Source organism: Triticum urartu, chromosome 7 (genome assembly GCF_003073215.2).
Source record: "Triticum urartu cultivar G1812 chromosome 7, Tu2.1, whole genome shotgun sequence".
In the NCBI taxonomy this organism is placed as follows: domain Eukaryota; kingdom Viridiplantae; phylum Streptophyta; class Magnoliopsida; order Poales; family Poaceae; genus Triticum; species Triticum urartu.
Genome location: NC_053028.1, coordinates 3,179,498 through 3,202,117, shown reverse-complemented (window position 1 = coordinate 3,202,117; position 22,620 = coordinate 3,179,498). Strand labels below are relative to the sequence as shown.

At 39.7% G+C, this 22,620-nt stretch overlaps 1 protein-coding gene across 4 annotated transcripts; it reads left to right on the top strand.

Moving 5' to 3' along the window:
- The first annotated feature begins 3,584 nt into the window (after positions 1-3,584).
- LOC125523738 (achilleol B synthase-like) lies at positions 3,585-21,976 on the top strand. Of its 4 annotated transcripts, XM_048688802.1 has the most exons (18): positions 3,587-3,985; positions 8,402-8,587; positions 9,052-9,141; positions 9,258-9,443; positions 9,898-9,982; positions 10,928-11,094; positions 11,502-11,690; positions 12,305-12,418; positions 14,418-14,540; positions 14,628-14,747; positions 15,273-15,371; positions 17,112-17,168; positions 18,739-18,785; positions 18,879-19,022; positions 19,110-19,287; positions 21,159-21,233; positions 21,312-21,395; positions 21,667-21,976. In XM_048688802.1, the coding sequence occupies exons 1-18, from the start codon at positions 3,788-3,790 to the stop codon at positions 21,778-21,780; spliced, it is 2,256 nt and encodes a 751-aa protein (XP_048544759.1). In that variant the 5' UTR covers positions 3,587-3,787; the 3' UTR covers positions 21,781-21,976. The 4 variants fall into 4 exon arrangements, with proteins under 4 accessions (XP_048544758.1, XP_048544756.1, XP_048544759.1 ...); XM_048688799.1 differs by having other exon boundaries at positions 3,586-3,985; positions 21,159-21,395; XM_048688803.1 differs by lacking the exon at positions 17,112-17,168.
- The last annotated feature ends 644 nt before the right edge of the window (positions 21,977-22,620 follow it).

Here is a 22,620-nt window from a genome sequence, read left to right as displayed (position 1 = left end):
TTTATTTTTTAAACTGAAAAGGCGATCCACTTGGGGGGGGGGGGTAGAGTTTGAAAATGGGACCTTTAGTACCGGTTCGTGGCACGCACCGGTACTATAGGTTAGACCCCTTTATTACCGGTTCGTGCCACGACGAACCGGTACTAAAGGTAGGTGATCGTGGGGCCCCGGCCTGACGCCAGCCTGCCACCACCCCTTTAGTACCGGTTCGTGCATGAACCGGTACTAAAGGTTCAACACGAACCGGCATTAATGCAAATCCGTTCGAACCGGCACTAATGGTACCATTAGTACCGGCTCAAATACAAACCGGCACTAATGTGCTTCACGTTTGACCCTTTTCGGCTCGCTCCAATGCTAGTAGTCGTCGCTAGGTGGTCTACGGACCTAGATGTATTTTTTACTTCTGATGTTTTTTGTACTACCTTACAGTGGATGAGTAGATCGGAAGTTATTCACGCAAAAAACGTAGGTAACCTGACCCACCACATGCAGGTTTAAAATTTACTTGAGCTACCAGTTATATTCTCGAGCCATATTTTTTGTTATGAGCGCATTGAATTGCCTGGTTGCTAGGATTGACGGAAAAATGTGCTCACTTGCCCACACGCGGTGCGTCACCCGTCAGTGTTCACTTCATCTAGTTTATTACACCATTTCAAAAACACCATTTTTTGATAGAAAGACTGTAAAGGAACCCCCTACAGTATAAATGGTGCAACAAACCCAAATTGCAAGTACCATGCCTTGAACCTGGGTGAGTGGGAAGGCATCAGCCCCTTCCCACCACTAAGCTATGACTGAGTCTGCCAAAAACACCCTTTGGTGATTGCACCTCATAAGAACCACCTTGGTTTGAAGATCCTTCACGGAATAGTCAAGGGGGCCAAACTCCACGGAACATTAATTATCACATGTAAAATTGTGAATGGGAGATAAGATTTGGAATGATATTTGGTGATAATATGGTGAGATAGAACGGTTGAGGAGGGATGCGACTGTTACCGATGGCGGCGATCAAAAGACGGCCCCCATAATTGACAGTGATGTGACCAGAATTATGCCCTAACTATGGATGAGACTCGAGCAAAGTACCTGGCCCCGGTGACATGCGATGCCGCGTCCGTCTCAATAATATAGGGGAAGGTGGACCCATGGATTGGTGCAGCATGGCACATCGCCGTCCTATCCCAGGAGTAGGGTGGAGCTTGCGGGGATGATGGGTACATTAGTGGGTACGTATGGGTAGCTGTCGTGAAGTCTTGCCCTTTCATCTCTATTAGTTGAGACATGTCCTATTCTCCTCTTATTTGATGCTCTTTATTAAATATAGCAAATTGCACGGAAGGATATTAAGATCGATCATGCTCCGGTCACCCCGCTAGGGCGCGCTCGGGTGGAAACCCTAAACCCCGCACCGGGCACATCCATCCTCATCCTCCCTCACCGCCAGTTTTTTGTTTTTGTTTTTTTTTTTTTCTTTTTTTGGTTTTTTTTTTTTTTTTTTCTTTTTTGGAGGCCGGTCACCGGCCAGTCCCCCGGGGCTGACGAGAGGCGGGGCCTCGCCCCCCCCCCCCCGCGCCGGATCGGTGAAGCGGGTCATCCATGGCGCCGGGGCATTCCTCCCGATCTGCGTCGTGGTGGCTGTTGTTGGTCTGTCGCCAATGGCGCAGTGGCGGCGTGGTGATGGGAGGAGGCGGCGGAGCTGCGGAGCTTCATGGAAGACTGGTGGTGTCGGCTGCTCGGTGGGCGTGCTTGGTCATGGCGGCGTAGGTCGCAGTGCCCGGCGGCTTGGCCGGTCGGCGGCGGCGGAACATGGCCGGTGGCAGCGGCGATGTTCTGTCTGGATCCCGGGGCGGCGCCCCTAGAAGGTGGCGGCGGGTGAAGCTAGGGCTTCCCGCGGCGGCATGGCGTGGTGCAGTCCCGTCCAAGGCGGATCTGCGTCGGATCTCGTGGTTTTGCCGGATTGGTTCAGATCAGAGACGGTGACGAGCGTGCGGGATCATCTCGGCGGCTCTCGCGGTTTGGCGAGGTGGGGTGGGAGCCCTCCTCCCACGCTCCAGTGGTGGCACACTCAGGCAGTGGCCGGTGCCGTCAGGGCTCCTACGGTGGCACTGCTATTGCGGTTGGTCGCCGAATTTAGGAAGCTAGATCTAGGGCTTTGAAGGCGGTCGAGACAGTGCACAGGTTGTCGGGTGGATTTCTAGGAACATATCCGGATGAAAACCTAGTCTTCGGTCGGTGGCCGGAGCTGGTGATGATGATGCCCTCATGAAGGCATCATCGAGGTGAAGCAGTGGAGGCTCGACGTCAGATGTGCGGTGATGGACACACGCAGGAGGACGACGTTGTCTAGCATCGTGGTGGCGTCGATGGTAGAGAGGCTTGACAAGGTCGATGCGTCAGTATATGCTTTGAGGATGGATAGATGAAAGACGGAGGTGACGGCCCTTGCAGTGTGTGCGTGTGGTACTCACTGAGAGTGCACCAGAACGGAGTGTTACCCAGTCCCGCCTATGTGGCTTGGATGGGGCATCCGGCTTTAGATGTTAGGCTTTGGTGCGATGTCTGTTTGGTATTTGGCCCGAACATTCTGCACCCCTTAATCAAGAGGATAGGAATAGCGTCAGGTGTCATCTAGATGATGGCTTCAGATTTACTGATGTATTACTTTGTAAGGTCTTTATGAATAATAAATAAAATGACCGCACGCATCACCCAGATGCAGCGGACGGGCATGCATCCTCCTTTTCTAAGAAAATAAGAAAAAACAACCAGTAGCCTAGCACGGACCATGACCTCGTGCGTGTATTATTGTATATATATGTAACGTGAACTATTGGCAATAAGTTGAGTGATATGTGTAGCATGCATTATTCGCTCCTGAGTATCAATTATATGGGATGACGTACCGTGCATATGAGTGACTAGTACAGGATCTTACGTGGGACACTACGATTGACTAGTACAGGGTTCACAAATTTTACAAGCTACGATTGACTAGTTTACATGTAAGTTATCTTTGCATATAGTTGTGAGACTTCATTTTTTGAGGGTGCGACTTCATTTGGTTGGAGCTGGCAGCAAAAATGGAACCTCTACTCGCCCTGATCACCGGAGACAAGGTTAGAGAGGAGAACGATGAACACAGAAGATTTGATGGCGCACAAACACCAAGACGCGCTTACGGCTTTTTTGTATTTTCTCACGAGCTCAAACTCGGCAAATCACCACAGCTACACAGGAGGAAGGGGACTTATACAAGCACGCGCTGATGCACCACGCCGCGGTCGAGATGCACCCCACTCGCACGCTCTCCACGTCCCGCGCTCCACGGCTCGCGCGTCTGTCGCGCTCGTACGCGATCGCTGCGGCCGGGTTCAACGCCCTAACGCGGTCACTCCTCTGCCTTTGTCGCTAACTAACACACCCACGAACGAACACATGCACACACATGCTCGTGCCCTGCACGGACCGCACCTGACGCACCCGACGCCGGTTGCCACCACATAGGGCATGGCTTATTACGCCAACAGGAGCTACCACAACCCAATCATTCGATCAGTTTAGAAAAGTTCGTTCCCTGGTTACAACTTACAACAAGGTTCTGGAGCTATCACATCCCTTAGATCAATAAACTTGGTTTAATTACTTAGATGGCTGGTAGCAGCCTATAAAACCCCGATAGCTGGATGGCTCCGCCCACCATATTTTGAGTTAGCTAGCGACCGAACATATTGTGAGCTCAACTCCCCGTCCGTACCGTTCGTCGCCCGCACCGAGTGAGATGTGGAGGCTGAAGGTGTCGGAGGGTGGCGGACCGTGGTTGCGGTCCGTGAACAACTTCCTTGGCAGGGCAGTGTGGGAGTTCGACCCCGATCACGGCACCCCGGAGGAGCGCGCCGAGGTCGATAGAGTCCGCCGGGAGTTCACCCAGCGCCGCTTCCACAAGAGGGAGTCACAGGATCTTCTTATGCGTATGCAGGTATATGATATCCGGACACATACTCTCAATTGTTGGCACAGCTGGACCTATCACTCAACGACGATCACCGGAGACACGACCCACACAGAGGATTTCCGCCGCACAGACGGCTTTTTCTATTTTTCACCTCGAGCACGAATACACAGGAGGGAGAGGGGTTTTATACCAGCGCGCACTGACATGCCAGGCCGCGCTCGGACACACCCTCTCACCCACTTGCCACGTCCCGCGCGCACCGGCTTGCGCACGCCTATCGCGCATGCAGGCGATCGCCGCGGCCGATCCCTACGCTCGATATGGTCGCTTTTCCCTAGTCTTTCGCCAACTAACCCACACACACACGCACGCTCCCTCGGTCACACAGGCACACACCCGAGGCTTCCACGGCACGCTGACGACTGACAACACGCGCGGTGGGCCTCACCATGAGTAGCAACGGCATGCGGCCGGCCAACAGGCGGTGGTGCCAACATGGTGACAGCTGCTGGACGTCAAATTTGAGCTGGAGGGCACGAAGGCCATATAGCTGCAGCTACAGCACGACAGCGGGGACATTCGGGCGTGGAAGTGGTTTCAATTAGCTGATGTGGGGATGTCAACGACCACATTTGCCGCCGTGTTAAGTTTCAGATAAAATCAGGCCACATTAAAATTTGAAAAGAGGGACTGAATATATCTGGTTTTACAAATTGAGAAACTGGTTTCTCTGGTTTTGGTGTCGAGAGACTATTTCCAGGCTTTCACAATTGTTGAGGTTGAGCGGTGAAAAGTATATTTTTCTCATGAATTTGGATATCAAGTCATGTGTTCACTTTTTGCATGCTGCTCATTCAGATTTAGAAGTCCCTTGTGTATTTATTTTATTGATAGTTGAGATGAGGAGTATATCTTTCCGAGCATGGGTATGTACCTAGTAATTTTTCAAAATAAATACCAAAACTCTCTGGAGAAATACTTCCACCCAAACAGGGCTTTAGTTTGGCACCTGCCAGCTAAAAAACACATGAATAAAAAGTATATTCAAATTTGATAGGAACAAATCGAATGAGTGATATATAGTTTGGACGGGGCATAAATAACTGAAAGAATTATAGTTATGTTTAAATTATTCCAATTCATTTCTTTTAGGGAAACTATAGGAACTCGAATTCGTATCCACAGTAACTTGAACCCAACTGATGGAATTGTATATCCCCAAACTAAGTGCGCTAGGCTAACTTCCTAATTAGTCCAATTCTAGATATTGAAAAAAAAGTCCTTCGGTTGTGTTGCTTCTAATTTTGGGTTTTTCCTTTTCCACCACTTGACCGTTCTTATATTAACGGATTATTTGATCCTAGTTTTCATCTAACTCTGGGTAGCCCTTTCGCATTATTTCAGCAACATATTTACACTATTTCAGTATATCGTAAAATCATTTAGCATATCGATTTAAAAAGGTCATATAAAACATATATGGCACTACAAGGTATTTTTGGGTAACTAAAAGAGGAAAAATTGAGTGTATATTCGAAACCAGACTAATTCTATGAGGTAAATCAAGAATTCTTCATAGAAAATTACATGGGAGTCTGTGCTAACCAATGGTTTAAATAGGACTAGCAAAAAGGCCCGTGTGTTGCAACGGGAGAAAAAAATACCACACACTCTTAATTTACAAAAAAATGGTCTATAATCTCAGAATTTGTAGTTACGATCCAAACAAAGATGGTCTTAACTTATAAAAGTGTGGTTTAAGAGTCTACAGGTGTTCTATTTCAACACGGCTTGCATGTAAATTTAATATGTACGAAGAAACGGGCAAGCGATCATGCATTTATTCATGTCATGTTCGGAATGGGGTGTTGTTATGGGTGAGTAAAGAAAAACGACAAAAACAAACGATGACATATTAGCACACTATGCAGACATGTGTACATCAATGGCAGTTTTTAGTTTAAGAATCACCAACTTAGGGTAACTCTTGAATACTTTTTTCACATGCATATTTCTTAAATACATGAAGAGTTGTTAAAAAGGTTGTTAAAAAGATACATGATTTTTTAATCATAAAAAGAGAATTTTTTTTGTATGGAAAAGAACATTTTTGTATAGTCTCCTGTGGACGCAGGTATTTACGCCTCTATTTCATCACTATTTCTTGCCATACATGTCATAGGTATTGGTCCTTGTTTCATCACTATTTATATCTTATCAAATTTGTCTTTTATTTTATTTTTTTCATGCATGCCTACTTTTTACTTTTTTTCATGCATCTCCTCTTTTTTCTTCTTATATATAGGAGAATAGCGCAACATCTCATTTTTATCTGACCTCCTCTGCATTTTCTCTTTTATTTCTTTTATGGCGGACATCCCATCTTTATTGGGTCTTTCTTTTATTTCTTGGCATGCATGTCATTATTTATTGGGTGTCTCTAGCAAATTTATTTTCAATTTCATGTCCAATCTTGATTTTGCTGGGGTGTTCATTCCCGATCAGAATCAGTACCGGTATGAAAAAAGATGAATAATGCATTGTTGATTAACATTGCAGCCTAGATAGTATTTTCTAAATGTTAACAGGTAAAATAACATCATATTCAGATTCTACATATTTTTTAATCAAATTCCGTATATAACATGTTAAATTTGGAGTTACGGTTTAGAAGATATGAGTATTTAAAAAAACAATTACTATGTACTGCGGGTTTAATGTCAAAAATATTAAGGGGTTTTCTATAAAATAGCAAACGGACTAAGAATACCTAATTTTTTTATTAGTAGGTATAGATTGCGGTTTGTAGCATGGACCAGGGTTACCGCAGTGTCTAGGGGAAACCACAATGGAAATAGCGATGGTGGCAATAAATTTTTAATGGGAAACAATATATCAAACCATGCACAATTTAGGAGTTTTTTTCCACGTAAAATGTTCCTCTATTCCCTGACAAGTAAAATATTCTTTTAAACAATCAAAGGATAAGTTTCCCAGACTATGCCTTGCGCGCATAATCACATTAATTCAAACAATGTTCAAGGAAACAAGGTTGAATGGCTTACAAAATGCGAAAATGTGCCACAGGATGGATAACATCAGGGAAGATTAGCTGCTGCCGCTCTTACATCCTATCACAAAACACAAATGACAAACAATGCAAAGAACACAGTTAGGCCCTGTACAACGGGTTTAGCCAGATGCCATAGGAAAAAACCGGGTTTTTTTTCTCACATGGGATTGCATCGGTGCTTAAGAAGGGAGGTACAAGCAAATGTTTGCTTCGGTGCCAGCCGGTGCTTGGAAGGAATAACCTTTGCATGGCACCTCTGCATTGCAAATGTTCCCTTCAAGCCTCCATCCACAGAAAAAACATTCAGAAAAAAGACCCCAACGCCTCCTTATGAGAAACGAAGCACCTTTGCATGGCACCTCTGCATTGCAAGACGAGGCGCAAATTTACTCTTTTTCCTCAAGCATTTGTGCATAGGCACCTACCATTGTACAAGGCCTTAGCAGTTCGGCACCAAGACAACACCTTCAGGAAGGTAGGAACACCCATATGACAAAGTTGCTTGAACCACCCAGTGAAGGCCTGAAAAGGGGTTTTCACCTGGAGCACTCCTCTACCATGAACCTAACGCAATTAGTGATGGCTAGATCACGCGAGGCATCATGATAGTTCAAGACATGTCTTCAAGAAGGACATGACACCAAAGTATTGTTGTTGTCGACCAACCAATGAAGGTCATATTAGGAATTTTGCTCCGTAGCTCAAAAAGCCAACATAACATGACCCAGCCAATGAAGGTCAGATCTTCATAAGCATTTGAATTTGAATCGATTCTTTCACAGCCATGGCAACTAAAGCAGCCACCAACTGTAGGAAGTAGATCGATGAATAATAGCCACTCAAATGCGCGCTAGTGTTATGCCGGTACAGAGTGCATCGAAAATGGCAAAGCACTCCTGGCTGATGTCGCACTATCCCCAGCTTCCAAGCATTTTCGCCGCCGGATCGCCACCACAGAGCGAGAATGGCAACAGCCACCGTACACTACAAGGGAATGTATGGAGCAGACTCCGGCGGTGGAGGTAGGACTCGGATCACATCCTTGTTCATGGGAAGCCACCACGCATGGTGATCTACAAGAATCCCCATCATGGCCAGGTATTTCACCGCGGTAGCCTTCGGCAACGTATGTGGGGGTTGAAGGGGGGAGGTGACCATGATTTTTTTCTACGTAGATGCATATTTCCGATAGGCGGGTATATGATAAGGGCCAACCTTCAGAACGGTTACTTAGACTCGAGCTCAAAGTTCCCCAGAAATTTTAATTTTTTACTTCCACTCATTATTATGTTAATATGCAAATTTGGTTTAAAATAAGTAATATCATCTATCATAAAATACTCAAATTTGACTATTATCTATTGCAGTATGCAAAACAAAAGGACCTTCAGGCGGATCTTCCGGCCATCAAGCTTGTAGATAGTGCAGAAGTCACGGAAGGGACTATGTTAATATCCTTGAGGCGAGCCCTTAGTCAACACTCCGCTCTGCAAGCACATGATGGGCATTGGGCTTGCGATTTCAGTGGAATTATGATCATTATGCCTATATTGGTGTGTATTTTGTTTACGTGTAGCACTATATTTTGACATTGTTTCACGAAATATATTTTATGCTGAGTTGGTGGATATTTCTGGTAGAAAGCACAAGCTCTATTGTTGGTGAATTTTACTATCTGATAGATAATTTTGAGTAATTAGTTGCCTTTTTACTTAAGTCATTTAAAGGAGTTATGTCTATACAACACAAATTTATGTAGTTAAAAAAAGATGTAGCTATGCTAGGAATCTTTCTCATATCACTTCCTTTTGTAATTCTTAATGACGTTCTAATTATAATGCAACCTATACTATCGATACACAAGATACATAATGGTTTTACCAACCTAGTCTAATAGACTCAAATGTTGGAGAGTTCAATTTAATTTTTGGTTGTTAATAGTCATGTATTAATTTTCAAGAGGTTCATACCACAGTTGGTCTATGGACAACAATACGGTGATGATTTTTTTCTGCAGATATTTGCTCTACATGTTACTGGATTACTCCATACCGTCCTTTCAACGGAACATCGACGTGAGATTTGTCGCTATATTTACAACCATCAGGCATGCCAACATCAGTTCTAATAATTTATATTAGCAGACTATATATGCCAAATGTGTATTACTATTCCATGGTACAGAAAAACATGATGAAATTTTATGTATTGTGCTTTATGTAGAATGAAGATGGTGGTTGGGGCACGCAAGTGTTGGCGCCGAGCACAATGTTTGGATCATGCTTAAACTATGTTACCTTGAGGCTTCTTGATGAAGTGGACAATGAAGCCTTGACCAAGGGACGTGCTTGGATTCTATCGCGTGGAAGTATTGTTGCAATACCACAATGGGGAAAGATATGGCTCTCGGTATGACACACACACACACACATGTTAAGTCTAACTTTTTCCCTACTATGTTGAAAAAAGATAAAGCGCAGTTCCAAATCTAAATATATTGTGTTTTACACAAATTATTTGTGTATCTACTAGATTGTTAATAAATAATACAACCAATTAACTTTATCAAAATCTTTTATATTGGATGGTATTTTTCCCGGCTAAGTTTTCCCACATACAAGTTGCCTTCCAGTTACTGTTTGTTGTTTGTATGTTAATTATGAGAATAGTTTTCTCCAAACTTACGAGTAAAGTTTTTAGCATACTATTTATCTTCAGATTAACTTGTGGAAGCAGTCCCGGTGACATAATTTAGCTTCTTACTTTCTAGGTCATGTTAGGTCTCAACCCTAGAATTACCAAATGTTGGGTACCAAAATTTATGTTGTAGTTATTAACTTGACCTAGTAATCATTATTTCTAGGTGATCGGTTTGTATGAATGGTCTGGAAATAATTCGATCATTCCTGAATTATGGCTTGTCCCACATTTTCTTCCATTTCATCCAGGTACTTGTTATTTTGTGAGGGTAAATATTATTAAATCCTCGACATATATTATGCCCCTCACTACTAAAATGTGCACTGACTTGCTAAGTTTTTTTCTACTATCTATCTTGTCCTTGTTTTTTTGTACATTCACCGGTTAATTTTCTTGATTTTCTCCTTGTGAATTTTATACCGTACATGACAATATTGACATGTTGATGCATTCATTTATTCTCTATTAACTATGTCACTAATTTTGATTAAATTTACAATGTTACATGGAGTTGTTAGCGATATAAGAAAGTATTTATTCCAAGCTGATGTGTCCGTAAACTGTAGATACTTGGAAAATATTTTAGTAGACTCAAACTTCGTTGCACCCATTATATTCAGTGGACGCTGATATCTGGGATTCCACCTGTTAAAATGGTAATAAGAAATAGGACTTAATTGTAATGTAGTATAATAAAATGCAAATATATATGTGATTGATAGTTTTGAAACTTGACATGTAACTTTGTGAAATGTTTTCGATCATTTATGACCACTTAGGGTAGTGTGGTGCCCTGGGGGATAGTTGTCCCCCCATTTCGGGGCTACCTTACAATCATTGTGCCTTATTAGATTGTTACTGGTGGAAAGATATATGGTCACATGAATTCCTAGGATGGTGTGGACGGTGGTTGAAGGAGTACGCTAACCCCCAAGGGTAGTAAATCCACACTCTTCGGTGTTATTATGAGTGTAAGTTGAGAACATGCATACAGCCGATGATGGTTCTATACTAGTAAGTAACATGTGTTACTTCTTTGTTTTGAAACTTTAATTCTTAAGTGCTATGTTTTGTTGTTTATGTGGCTAAAAGGTAATGAATCAAGAACCATTCAGCACTCAACATCTCCAAGAATGCGTTTGGATGTTGCATTTATGATCATTTTTTATTAAGGTGAACTTTATCTTCCACAGGACGATTCTGGTGCTTTTGCCGGTTGGTTTATATGCCAATGTCTTATCTTTATGGAAAGAAGTTTGTTGGTCCAATTACACCAACAATATTGGCAATAAGGGAGGAGCTATATAGCACACCATACCATGAGGTCAATTGGAATAAAGCACGTGTTACTTGCGCCAAGGTTCGTTTTAGTAAGATTGCTAGCTCGAAGTGTAACCATTATTTCAGAAGCAAATATATTGGAAAGTCATTTTTAAGAAAGTATTGACCGCAGAGTACAAACCACATACATAATTTGTCTCTTTATGGATAGCATCTCATAGCTAGTAGTAATAAATGTGTATGTGTAGATTTGTAGTTTTATACGACATACTATCATTTGGTTATTTGTATGCTCTTTGCTTATAAAATTAGAACAACATTGAATATCTCAAACTGAGTTTAGTTTTCTTTTAATTAATATTTTCAAGTATTTACTAAGTGTAATTCTTTTCTGTTTTTCATTGATTAAAATTTCTATTATTTAACTTACGTGTCTAAATAGATGCTTTTAACTTCTTTTCTGTTATTGTTTTTTGTTGCATGCAGGAAGACCTTCGTCAAACACAATCATTGCTGCAAAATGTTATTTGGACATGTCTTAATAAATTTGTGGAACCAGCATTGAATTGCTGGCCAATTAATAAGCTAAGAGCCAAAGCACTGAAAAATCTCATGAAACATATGCATTATGAAGATGAAAGTACTCAATATATCGGTATATCTCCAATTAACAAGGTAATCTAGGCTTCATTCTTAATTTGTGCAACAGAATAATGGGTGGCTTTTGCTACTTTTGCAATATTGTTTTTAGGCCATATCTAATTCATTTCCAATGATCCACGCTTTATGTTTGCTATCATAAGTAAGCTAAATAGGACTGAACTGTATATATCATGCATGTTCCATATCTATATGTCATTGCCTCAGCCTGTAATTATGGAGAATATTTTTGGTAAAAAACACATAGCTAATGCTATCTCGACAACAATTTTATTGACTAGAGGATCTATGGGCACTCACATAAAGAAATATTTTAATGATTCAGCATGCATATATTTTAATAACCTTTGTGCTTATGCATTTTACACCTTGTTTCCACCTTTCTACAGGTGTCGTATTAATATATGCATACAAAAGGAAGAATATCATGATAGATGTTTTGTGTTATTTTATCATGTATATTTAGAATAGGAAAATCCAACCAGACCCAACACACAAAATTCAAGTTCATGTGTTAAAATCCCTATTATCCATGTTACCATCCAGCTGATTTCCTTGCCATTTTTTGGCAGTTTTATCTCATAATCTAATTAATTTGAACTAACACTTTGGGAAAACTATTTCTCTAGGCACTAGATATGATTTGTTGTTGGATTGACGATCCAAATTCAGATGCACTGAAGTTACATATTCCAAGGATCTATGATTATTTTTGGCTTGCAGAAGATGGCATGAAAGCACAGGTAACACTTTGTTGTTAAGTTTTGTCGACTAGTTTTGCGTCATTCCATTTTTATTTGTTAGAATGACTTAGGACCATTATGTGTGTAAACAATGGCTTAACTACTTCATCCTTTAGATCCCATTAAAATTGGCAGATTGTGTATTTGTGCCTTTTGTGTTGCCTGATTGTTTGTTTGCCATTGACACGGAATTATAAGAAAAGAATACAAATGTTGAAATTAAATATAAATGTACTAATTTCCTTTTAAAAGTGTTTTTCACCACTCACACGCATGGTTCTTTCTTTTGATCGAAGTATGGAAATTTCACTAATGCTTATAATCAATCCAATAAATGGGTGGAACTACACTGTCAACTTTCGCTTAATTTCGTATATTTTTGCATCATATCATTTGTCAAAAACCTTCTTGATGCTTATTGATGAATGTCAGAGTTGGGTAATTAAAAAACAACTAAGGGAAGGGATATTTCACAAACCGCTTTGTTTTGTTGAACTTAATATGTTGTAGTTGAGAATATGTTGGATATTTGAGTGTCTTTGCTTTGAGAAGAAATACAAATGTTACACAACAAGGAGTTCTTCGCATGTTTATAGGGAGCCAATAGAGTTGTAGGGGTGATTCGGTGAGAAATGGGTGGCGTGATGGCTGAAAAGGCTCGTATATAGTGTGTGAGAGGGAGGAACTAGTGTTAGTTTCCAGGAGCTATATATAGTGAGATTCTATTATTAGGGATTAATTAACAATACATATATGTAGATACATGCCATAATATTCATACCCGAGTGATCGCCCATCGTATTATAGGTATAATCATTTGACATGTATAGACATAGGAATACCATGAGAGGAACCTTGATGCTAGAACTATAATGTTGTTTTTTACAGTTCTTCTCACATATGTGTATGTTCATATCCAAAATAGGTAAGTATAGATGACGTCCCGCAATTTATAGGGTTTTTTAGTTCCATCCCTCGTCATTTTTGGTGTGTAATTTCAGTCTAACTACCATTACTGGGTATTTTTGGTCCATTGGGTAGTTTGGGTTGGTCAAATACTGACGCGATATTATTAGGTCGGTCAAATCTGATAAAATGATGCATGAAACCAACACATCCAGATAAGTTGAAGTCAATCATAAATAAATACATTTTTAAATATAAGTTCAAGGAAAATAGCATCAAAAAATTGTGTGTCATGAGGTAGCAAGATATTAATCAAGGCATAGATCAAGAATGAGGTAGCACGATGTGGAGGCAAATACAGAGAATCCAATGAATGGTCAATGTCAGGGTTTAACCTAGCTAACCATATATTTACCAACAAGATTTAAATGATACTATTATGAACTATGCTAGATTAACTACTACTAGCACCCATCATGTCACTTGGGGTAAATACTATAGGTATGAACACAACACACACACACACACAACACACACACACATGTGTGTGTGTGTGTCTACAATACACGAAAAGCTAAAACTATGCTATGCATTTCAATGATACAAGCAACAACATGGCGTGATCAAAGTAATAATTAAACACAAATACCTTTCCTCCTTTTGATTTTCCTTAATTTTCTTAGATAATATTTGTGCCATTTGCATTTTTATTTTAATTATTACTTTGATCACGCCATGTTGTTGCTTGTATCATTGAAAAGAAAATACTGAAATACAAATATAGGATATTATAGAAATTCATTTCCTCCTTTTTATTATGCAAGTTAATTCCAAAATATTTGGGATTATTTTATGCAGCTCCAAATAAGTAAATGTATTGACATATGTTCACGTTTGGCAACATCCTTTTCTTAAAAAAAATTAATTCATGAAAATATGGATGTTAAATTATCATACTTTTTTCCTGATATTTGCTTTCTCATTGACGCGAGAGCTTCATTATATACACATGTATAAGTTGTGTGTATTCTAGTGTTCTATGAAGGTACATTTGTATTTCATGCACCTATTTTGACTAAAATCTTTACAATAGGTGTACGATGGTTGTCAAAGTTGGGAGATAGCTTTTATTATCCAATCCTATTGCTCAACGGACCTTGTTAATGAGTTTATTCCAACACTTAAAAAAGCCCATGAGTTCTTGAAAAGTTCACAGGTTCAATATTCTTGACCTCCTAACCTTGCATACCGTAGATGAAATAATGTTGGGATAGTAATTTTTACTTTAATTTCTTACTTATAGGTTCTTGAGAACCATCCCGACAGCGAAGCTTATTACCGCCATAGATCGAAAGGTTCATGGACACTTTCAACAGCAGATAATGGCTGGTCCGTATCAGATTGCACCGCAGAAGCACTTAAGGTCAAGACAAGTTACTTTTTATATTCTCTTAATCTAGAAAAGGAATGTACTTTCCTGGCAAAAACTGATCACTAAGTCTAGTACTATTTAATATATGTGGTTCATAAAAAGCAAATGAGATTTTTTGATTCCAGTCTAAATATGTTTTAATCAACTTAACTACGCACATTTGCAACTATTATGTCTTAAACAATAGATTGGTGAATGATTCTAAAATTTCCTAGTATGCCAATGAATTTCTATAGAAAAAGATAACGCAAAATCATATACATAACTAATACAACCCATCTTGGTCGGCCTTTTTTGTAGTACCTTTGTAAAAAAAATATAAGATGTGTTTAGGTCTCTACTTTAGTGATTTAAAACATCATATATTTTTTCACGGAGCGAGTATTATACATACATTGTCATATTTTTACACCAAATTTTGCAAGTGCATGTGTGTCATTATTCCTGAGTTTTATGTTGTGTCGACATGTCACTAATTGCTTAACATAAGTTTCTTAATAATTCTTACCTCTTTAGGCATTATTTCTATTGTCAAAGATCTCTCCCAATCTTGTGGGGGAGCCCATAAAAGGACAAAGGTTGTATGATGCAGTGGATTGCTTACTTTCTTTCACGGTATAACTCTAACTTCACTCTTGTTTCATGTCCTTATAGTTAATTTGCTCAATTTTGTGAGGTATTCAATATAAATGATAAATAATCCAATCCACTTCTACCAACTCTTGTGTTGTCATGCCCATAGGAGATGTTGGTGTGGTAATGCATAGAGTTCAACAATGTGTCGTTGGGATAAAGATAGCATGAAAAGGCCATATAAAATATCGATTAACTATCTTGTGCAATTCAAAATCATGCAAATCCACACATTTAAATAGAAAGTCATTACAATGTGAAGATGCAAATTAATTTATTAAAAGTTACTAATAGATAGTGCCCCGACGGACAATAAATGTGTGTGAGTAGTGTCAAGAATAATTTGTTACATATGAGTAAATGACACAGTGGTTCAGCAAAATAGTGCAGGGATTATTACATAGATCAGTGCGCTTTGAAACTACTAATTCAGTTCCTTGAAGTGTGTTAAGTGGGTAACTTGATGTCCTGACTAATTAGACATCTATAGACATCCTCCCATGGTGCAATAACATGGCGCTCAACTTGTTGAAGCCTGCTTGCCAAAATAGAGAAAAGTTAGCAACAATGGAAATGGGCTCCACTTCAAAGTCTAGTGCCGACAGTCGGTTTACCCTACCAGTTACCCAGAATCTTAAACCCGTGAGAAAAGGTGGGAAATATATTTCAACACCCCCCTCGTGTCTAGGTTTATCGAAGACCTAGATGTGGGATGGATTCTGGTTATGATTATTATTGTCAATATCTTGTTGTCTGGGTCTTGAACTCGATACACCTTGTCTCCAGCGTCAATGCCAAAGGTTAAGAGTTGCGGGTTAAAATTATAGGTGTTATAGAAAATGTTGTGGTGACAGTAGACCCCATAACCGCCACCTAGAACAAGTAGTTCTTGGCTCTTGTGGCATGTTGAATTGCATGCACAATCTATCTCACCCACAAGCTCAAGCCTATAAGGAGAGGTCGGCAATATATTTCACCAAGTGCCTCCTACTCCTCCTTGTAGGTAAGATCAGGTTACAACCAATTGTTTCTCTCTCTTAGGTAATGCTACGCTTGCATGGTCTAATGTCGACCGGGATTCTCTATGTCCATTGAACCAATGTGAGGCCTTTGTTGGTCCTAGACCCATTTTCCAAGGGTGGCACACCTAAAATATTGCTTCAGACTAGTTTAATCCTATTGGCCTTATGCCAAGATAAATTACATACATTATGTCAAACATCATGAAGGTAGGAGTTGTTGTGGTGGAACGATGAGAATGGTAGCAGCGACATTGATTTGTTAGATGTAATTTTTATGTGGCTGTCCTATTGTTGTCATTGCGAGTTGTGGAAGAAAATATTGGCGATTCCTATGGTGTAAACAAGTATTAGCTACAAAAGGTTTCTCAAATTTCTCTCCCGAATTTTTCCACATCTAACACTCCGTCTTGATGACAAATAGTTTGTAGAGGATAAGAGTTCATCAAGTGAATAAGATACAATCATATGTATCATAATCATCCCTTTAATACAATATTATTTACTACATTTGATGTAGTGTTCTCCTCTAGTATGTATTATAAGTTAATATGTTGTTCAAGAACAAATCTTCTTCCTTTTTTATGAATTTTTTGTATGTTTTATTTTATAATGCTTACCTATGGTTTATGTGTTCTTATTAAATCATTTAACTTTCACTCTAATTCAAATATTATTGTTAATACATTTTTATCTATTGAAGAACAAAGATGGTACATTTTCTACATACGAGTGTAAGAGAACTACTTCATTGATAGAGGTGAGTATTTTGAAGTTCTACTTCAGTTTTGGGAAACCAAGTGCCAGAACACTACTAGGAAAAAGCCTAGTAGTAGCGCGAGTTAAACAACTAGTAGTAGAGCGGGTGTCTGCGCTACTATATGGCGCTATAACTAATTGGTAGTAGTAGCGCGGTGCATCCCGTGCTACTAGTACGTGTGTTAGTAGTAGCTCATGTATCTGACCTGCGCTACTACTATTAATTTCAAATACCCAAAACAAAAAAATCTTGACCCCGTGCATGCTTTCAATGGTATCAATGGTTCGATCCAGCTACGACAGGGGTCGCCTGAGGTGCGGACGAGTGGCGGTAGACCAGATCCGGCGATGGCTGTTGGAGAGGATCGAATCTAGTGTAGAGCAAGACAACAGTGTGAGGATCCTCTTCATGACCAAGGCGGAGAGCTACTGGTTGGCCATGTCGACGACCTGCGCATGCATGGGCATGGGAGGTGAGTAAAATCGAAGGGAGAGGGAGAGGCAAAAAGAGAAACAAGGGAGAAAGGAAGGAGATGGGGGCGCATTGGAGCTGGTCACCGGTGGAGAGATGCTCCGTCGTAGTGGCATGGAGGCGAGTGGGAAGACGAGCGAGCTCCTGGATGCCAGCGACGCGAGGATGCGGACTCATTGGGCGCCATGGAGGAGGAGATGTGCTTGGGCAGGAGCACCATAGGAGAGCCTATGGAGAGAGGGGGGAGAGTGAGGGATAGAGGAGGGATTCGGCCTAGGATATGGGGACTTCACCTACCTCGTACTAAGTTGTAGCGAGGGGCATAAACTCGCGCTACTACTATCAACTTAGTAGTAGCGCGGGTTTGTACCCATCGCTACTACTATGACATGACTCGGGGGCACGATAGAGACTGCTTAGTAGTAGCGAGGGGTAAAAACCAGCGCTATTATTATTAACTTAGTAGTAGCGAGGGATAAAAGCATGCGCTACTAGTAAGTAGCAGTAGCGAGGGGTATAAACCCGCGCTACTAGTAAGCGTCTGCCTATATGCTTTTCCCTTGTAGTGGAATCCTATGGCGACTCTATTTTAGTTGCATGTGATGAGGTTAAAGAAAACCTTGTGTGCACAAAATTATCTTATAATCAATACAAGCAATTCCCATTTGGAAATCCAGACTGGAAATTCCAATTTAACTAGTTCTTGACTAAAATTACTATTTGCCAATATAAAATTTTAAAGTAGCCAAAAAATCAGTACACCTGACCTCCCATGGGAACCATTTGGTTCTGAACAGTTTTGATCACCCCAAATGAATCATAGCAATACAGTCAAAAACCAATATTACCAATAGATGACACAAACACGAATGGGCCCAGCTTATGTAGAGAACCTTTTATATTAATACTACAACCCAATAGGCACATGAATATTAAAAAACTATAGCATAATCTAATAGTACAAATTTTGGAATGAACTTTAATTTCCAAGATTCATTTTGCTCTACTTTTAATTTTTATGCTCATCGGTTATTCCTCTTTCTTGTCTAGTTTACATCTATTCAAAAGGAAACACTGACCAGGAGTTTATTTATAACAGGTTCTCAACCCTTCGGAGTCATTTTTGAATATTATGGTCGATTATCCGTAAGGAGGAAACCATCTTGCTTGCAGAAAATATCATTTATTCCTTTTCCTTCTAAATACTTAAGCTAATTCACCTACTAAACCAATTGACAGATCTGTCGAATGCACATCATCAGTGCTTGAAGCCTTGATTATGTTTAGTGAAATTTACCCGGGGTACCGCAAAGCTGAGATAGAAAAATGCATAAAAAATGCTTCCATGTTTATTGAGGATAGTCAACGAAAGGATGGCTCATGGTATCTAAAATAATTTTGTCTATTGGTGCTAATTATTTGAAGATCCAATATTACCAATCAATAACTGGAATAATTATTATCCAATAGGTTTGGCACTTGGGGTATATGTTTCACTTATGGAACATTCTTCGCTGTAAAAGGATTAATTGCCTCTGGAAGTACATATGAAAATAGTTCCTTCATAAGCAAAGCATGCAACTTTCTGTTATCAAAGCAGCTAAGTACAGGTGGATGGGGTGAGACTTATCATTCTAGTGAAACTGAGGTAATTATCAATCTTTTCTATATCTCACCACACGATTTGGTTAAGGTTTGGTAAGGTCATGGTTAGTTTTTTATTTTTTTAGCTTGAAATGTTAGACACAAGCTACTATCTCACTATCCTCAACCAATCTTTTGAGACGTGCTATATGCCTATCCCTAAGAAAGATTTTGAAATGCTATCCACTCATAGTTATATCTAGCAGATCACTAGCATAAACTCAAAATTCCTAAACAATTCATAACTTCGAACCATCCATTGGAAATTGATTAGGAACAGAATGTGGTGCGCAACCCTAGACCCACTAAACCAGTGTCCTTGCCCCTGACCGGTTATAATTGCAATGCTAACTATAGAGCAACACCGTCTTATAAGAGATCTTGGGCCCTCCATCTGTATAATAACTACTCTACTGCCCCCATAGTCGTGTTTGTACATATCATATCTCTAGTGTTGAGTTGTAACTAATATGGTTTCTAAGTTCTAGTTTCTAGCCAAACTCTTGTCGAATGAGCCTGATTTCACTTCAATTGGCTAGATTCTAAACAAATACATATCATTATGCGTCAATGGAAAAGCAAAAGGTCAATCGCTGGTATGCTACCCAAATCTATCATCGTTAGCTATAGGTTTTACAAAATGGGAACATGGAAAAATTTGGCCGATTACCATTTTGCTTGTAGTAGCTAACCTCCAAAGTTTCTCTCTGAAAAAACTAACCTCCTATGTTTGGGATCATATATTTTTTCTGAGAAAATGCAATATCTAGTTTGCCTCATTGTATTGATAGATTAGAGAACATATGTACCCACCCAAGCATACACCAGTTGAGTGAAAGAAAGTGGACCAACTAGCAGGATCGCACCATGCACTGTTGGGACGTTCGAACCGGGTAGATGGTGACTGCAGTCAATATTTTGATGACCTCTAACAATGTTCATAACACACATTCATTCTATATTAAAACCATCATCGGTTTTTGACCCCAATAAGACAGGATCTGCTAGGGGGTTAACAAGATCTTAACCGACTGCCTTCTGAACCCTACTTGTTTCATCATGGTTAACTTGCATATTTTATTTTATTTTATTTACTATTTTTTAGAGAAACCATGCTAAGTCTAGGAACCTGGGTGAGCCAGTTCCACTAAAAGGAACCTACTTTTTGAGCTACACTTAGTTCTCTTGTAATTACTAGTTGTATATATGCCATACTGAACCATCCCACAACTCATATGCTCTTCAACAAATTCGAATTTCTAAGTATAATATTCTTGCTTATTCTTTATTTATAATCAACACAAACAGTTCTATTATTATGTTGCCACGTGAATAGAGAAATTGGTCATGTTAGTTCATGTGAATTTAGTGTCTTGGAGGGTTTTTAAATTGTGACAACAATATGTTTGTTCTAATTTGCTAGTTCATGTTACTCTTAACTTGCGAGGCTAAATGTCTTACTGTAAAGCCCATAATGTACAAGCTACCAACTTGTGTCTTCTCATTAAATAGTTAATTATTTTTATAATGGCTGGCCATTTCACATTAGTATAACTGCTATATCATGTTCCCTTTGAACCATTGATATATTGCCTACACTGATTAGGGAATATCTTAATGAATTGAAAAGTGGTTCCCACTCTAATATTTTACTCTTAACTTGCGAGGCTAAATGTCTTACTGTAAAGCCCATAATGTACAAGCTACCAACTTGAGTCTTCTCATTAAATAGTTAATTATTTTTATAATGGCTGGCCATTTCACATTAGTATAACTGCTATATCATGTTCCCTTTGAACCATTGATATATTGCCTACACTGATTAGGGAATATCTTAATGAATTGAAAAGTGGTTCCCACTCTAATATTTTACAGGCTTATGTGGTTGCTACTAGTCCTCACGCAGTCAACACTGCATGGGCAATGTTGGCTTTAATTTATGCTGGGCAGGTATGTTTTGTTAACAATTCATTTTTAAACTATTCTGATATCCATATGATATTTCCATACCATGGTCATTCTATTCAGGTAGAACGAGATCCCACACCACTATATCATGCTGCAAAAGAATTGATGAATATGCAACTAGACACAGGGGAGTTTCCCCAGCAAGTAAGTATTGAACTTTTGAGGCTACAAAACTATCACACTATATTAATAGATTATTGTTCCTTCTTAGAATTAAAACTTGTACATACTCTTCAAAAGGCTATTTCTCAAGGCACACAACGACACCATGATATAATCAAGTTCTCTTATAACCTTGCTAGTAGTGGACCCTATTATGCTAATACATATATGAAAGTATCACACTATAGTACATTATATGGAAATGCCTATTAATGCTACCTAAAATAATATGAACTTTCATCTTTGGTGATAGGAACATGTTGGGTGCTTCAATTGCTCCTTTTACTTCAACTATGGCAACTACTGCAACTTATATCCCATTTGGGCTATTGGAGAGTTTCGTCGTCGACTACTTGAGAAGAACTGAAACCGATGAACACTATATGTTACTTCATTGCTCGTAGGTGTAACCGTGCCTATTGCAAAAGGAAGTATAGACAAACTACATATATGTAAAACATATATCCTTAGCACCAATTGACTAAGGAAAAACACACTAGAGAACATTGGTATCTTATGTACTATAATGATATGAAATGTGAATTATGTTGCTCTGCGTGGTTTCCAATATTGTATTGAGTTTATTTCCAAAAATTCAAGGTAGTAATCATGTCATTTACCTATCAACAATCTAAACTTATGTAAACTAGATCTCCCATTGTGCCAATCGGCGTAGAGACCAACTCCAACTTGCAAGTTAAGACAACTATATGAAACTTGAAGTGGAAGTCAAGTGAACTGTTTGAAGAGAACAAGAAGAGGAGCAACTAATACAACAGAAAACATAGGTAAATCGCTTGATGGATATTTATATCTGCATCGCTAATTCTCATCTCTTGTGTAAAAAAGATGACCCAATGCGCCAATTGGCGAAATGACCAAACTGCAGCCAGAAGCTAAGTAGACTATTCAAAGAACTTCCTCAACTATCTTCAGATGATAATTTTCATACTGCATACAGAAGGAAAAATGTTGAAGCTGGCCAGTTCCGATTGTGTGTCTTTGGACATTTAGCCTTTGGGTTCTAGCGTGGGATGTGTTGGCTAATTGCACCCCTTTTCTAGTGGCAACATGTGCTACCTCTTGAGCTTGCGTAGAGTAAGTATTTCCCTCAGTTTTGAGAACCAAGGTATCAATCCAGTTGGAGACAACACGCAAGCCACCAAATACCTGCACAAACAAACAGCAACTTGCACCCCACGTGACA

Coding starts and splice junctions, on each gene's coding strand:
- LOC125523738 (XM_048688799.1), top strand. CDS start 3,788: ATGTGGAGGCTGAAGGTGTCGGAGGGTGGCGGACCGTGGTTGCGGTCC. Junction 15,372..17,111: donor ATTGCTTACTTTCTTTCACG/GTATAACTCTAA, acceptor TATCTATTGAAG/AACAAAGATGGTACATTTTC. Junction 17,169..18,738: donor GAACTACTTCATTGATAGAG/GTGAGTATTTTG, acceptor TATTTATAACAG/GTTCTCAACCCTTCGGAGTC.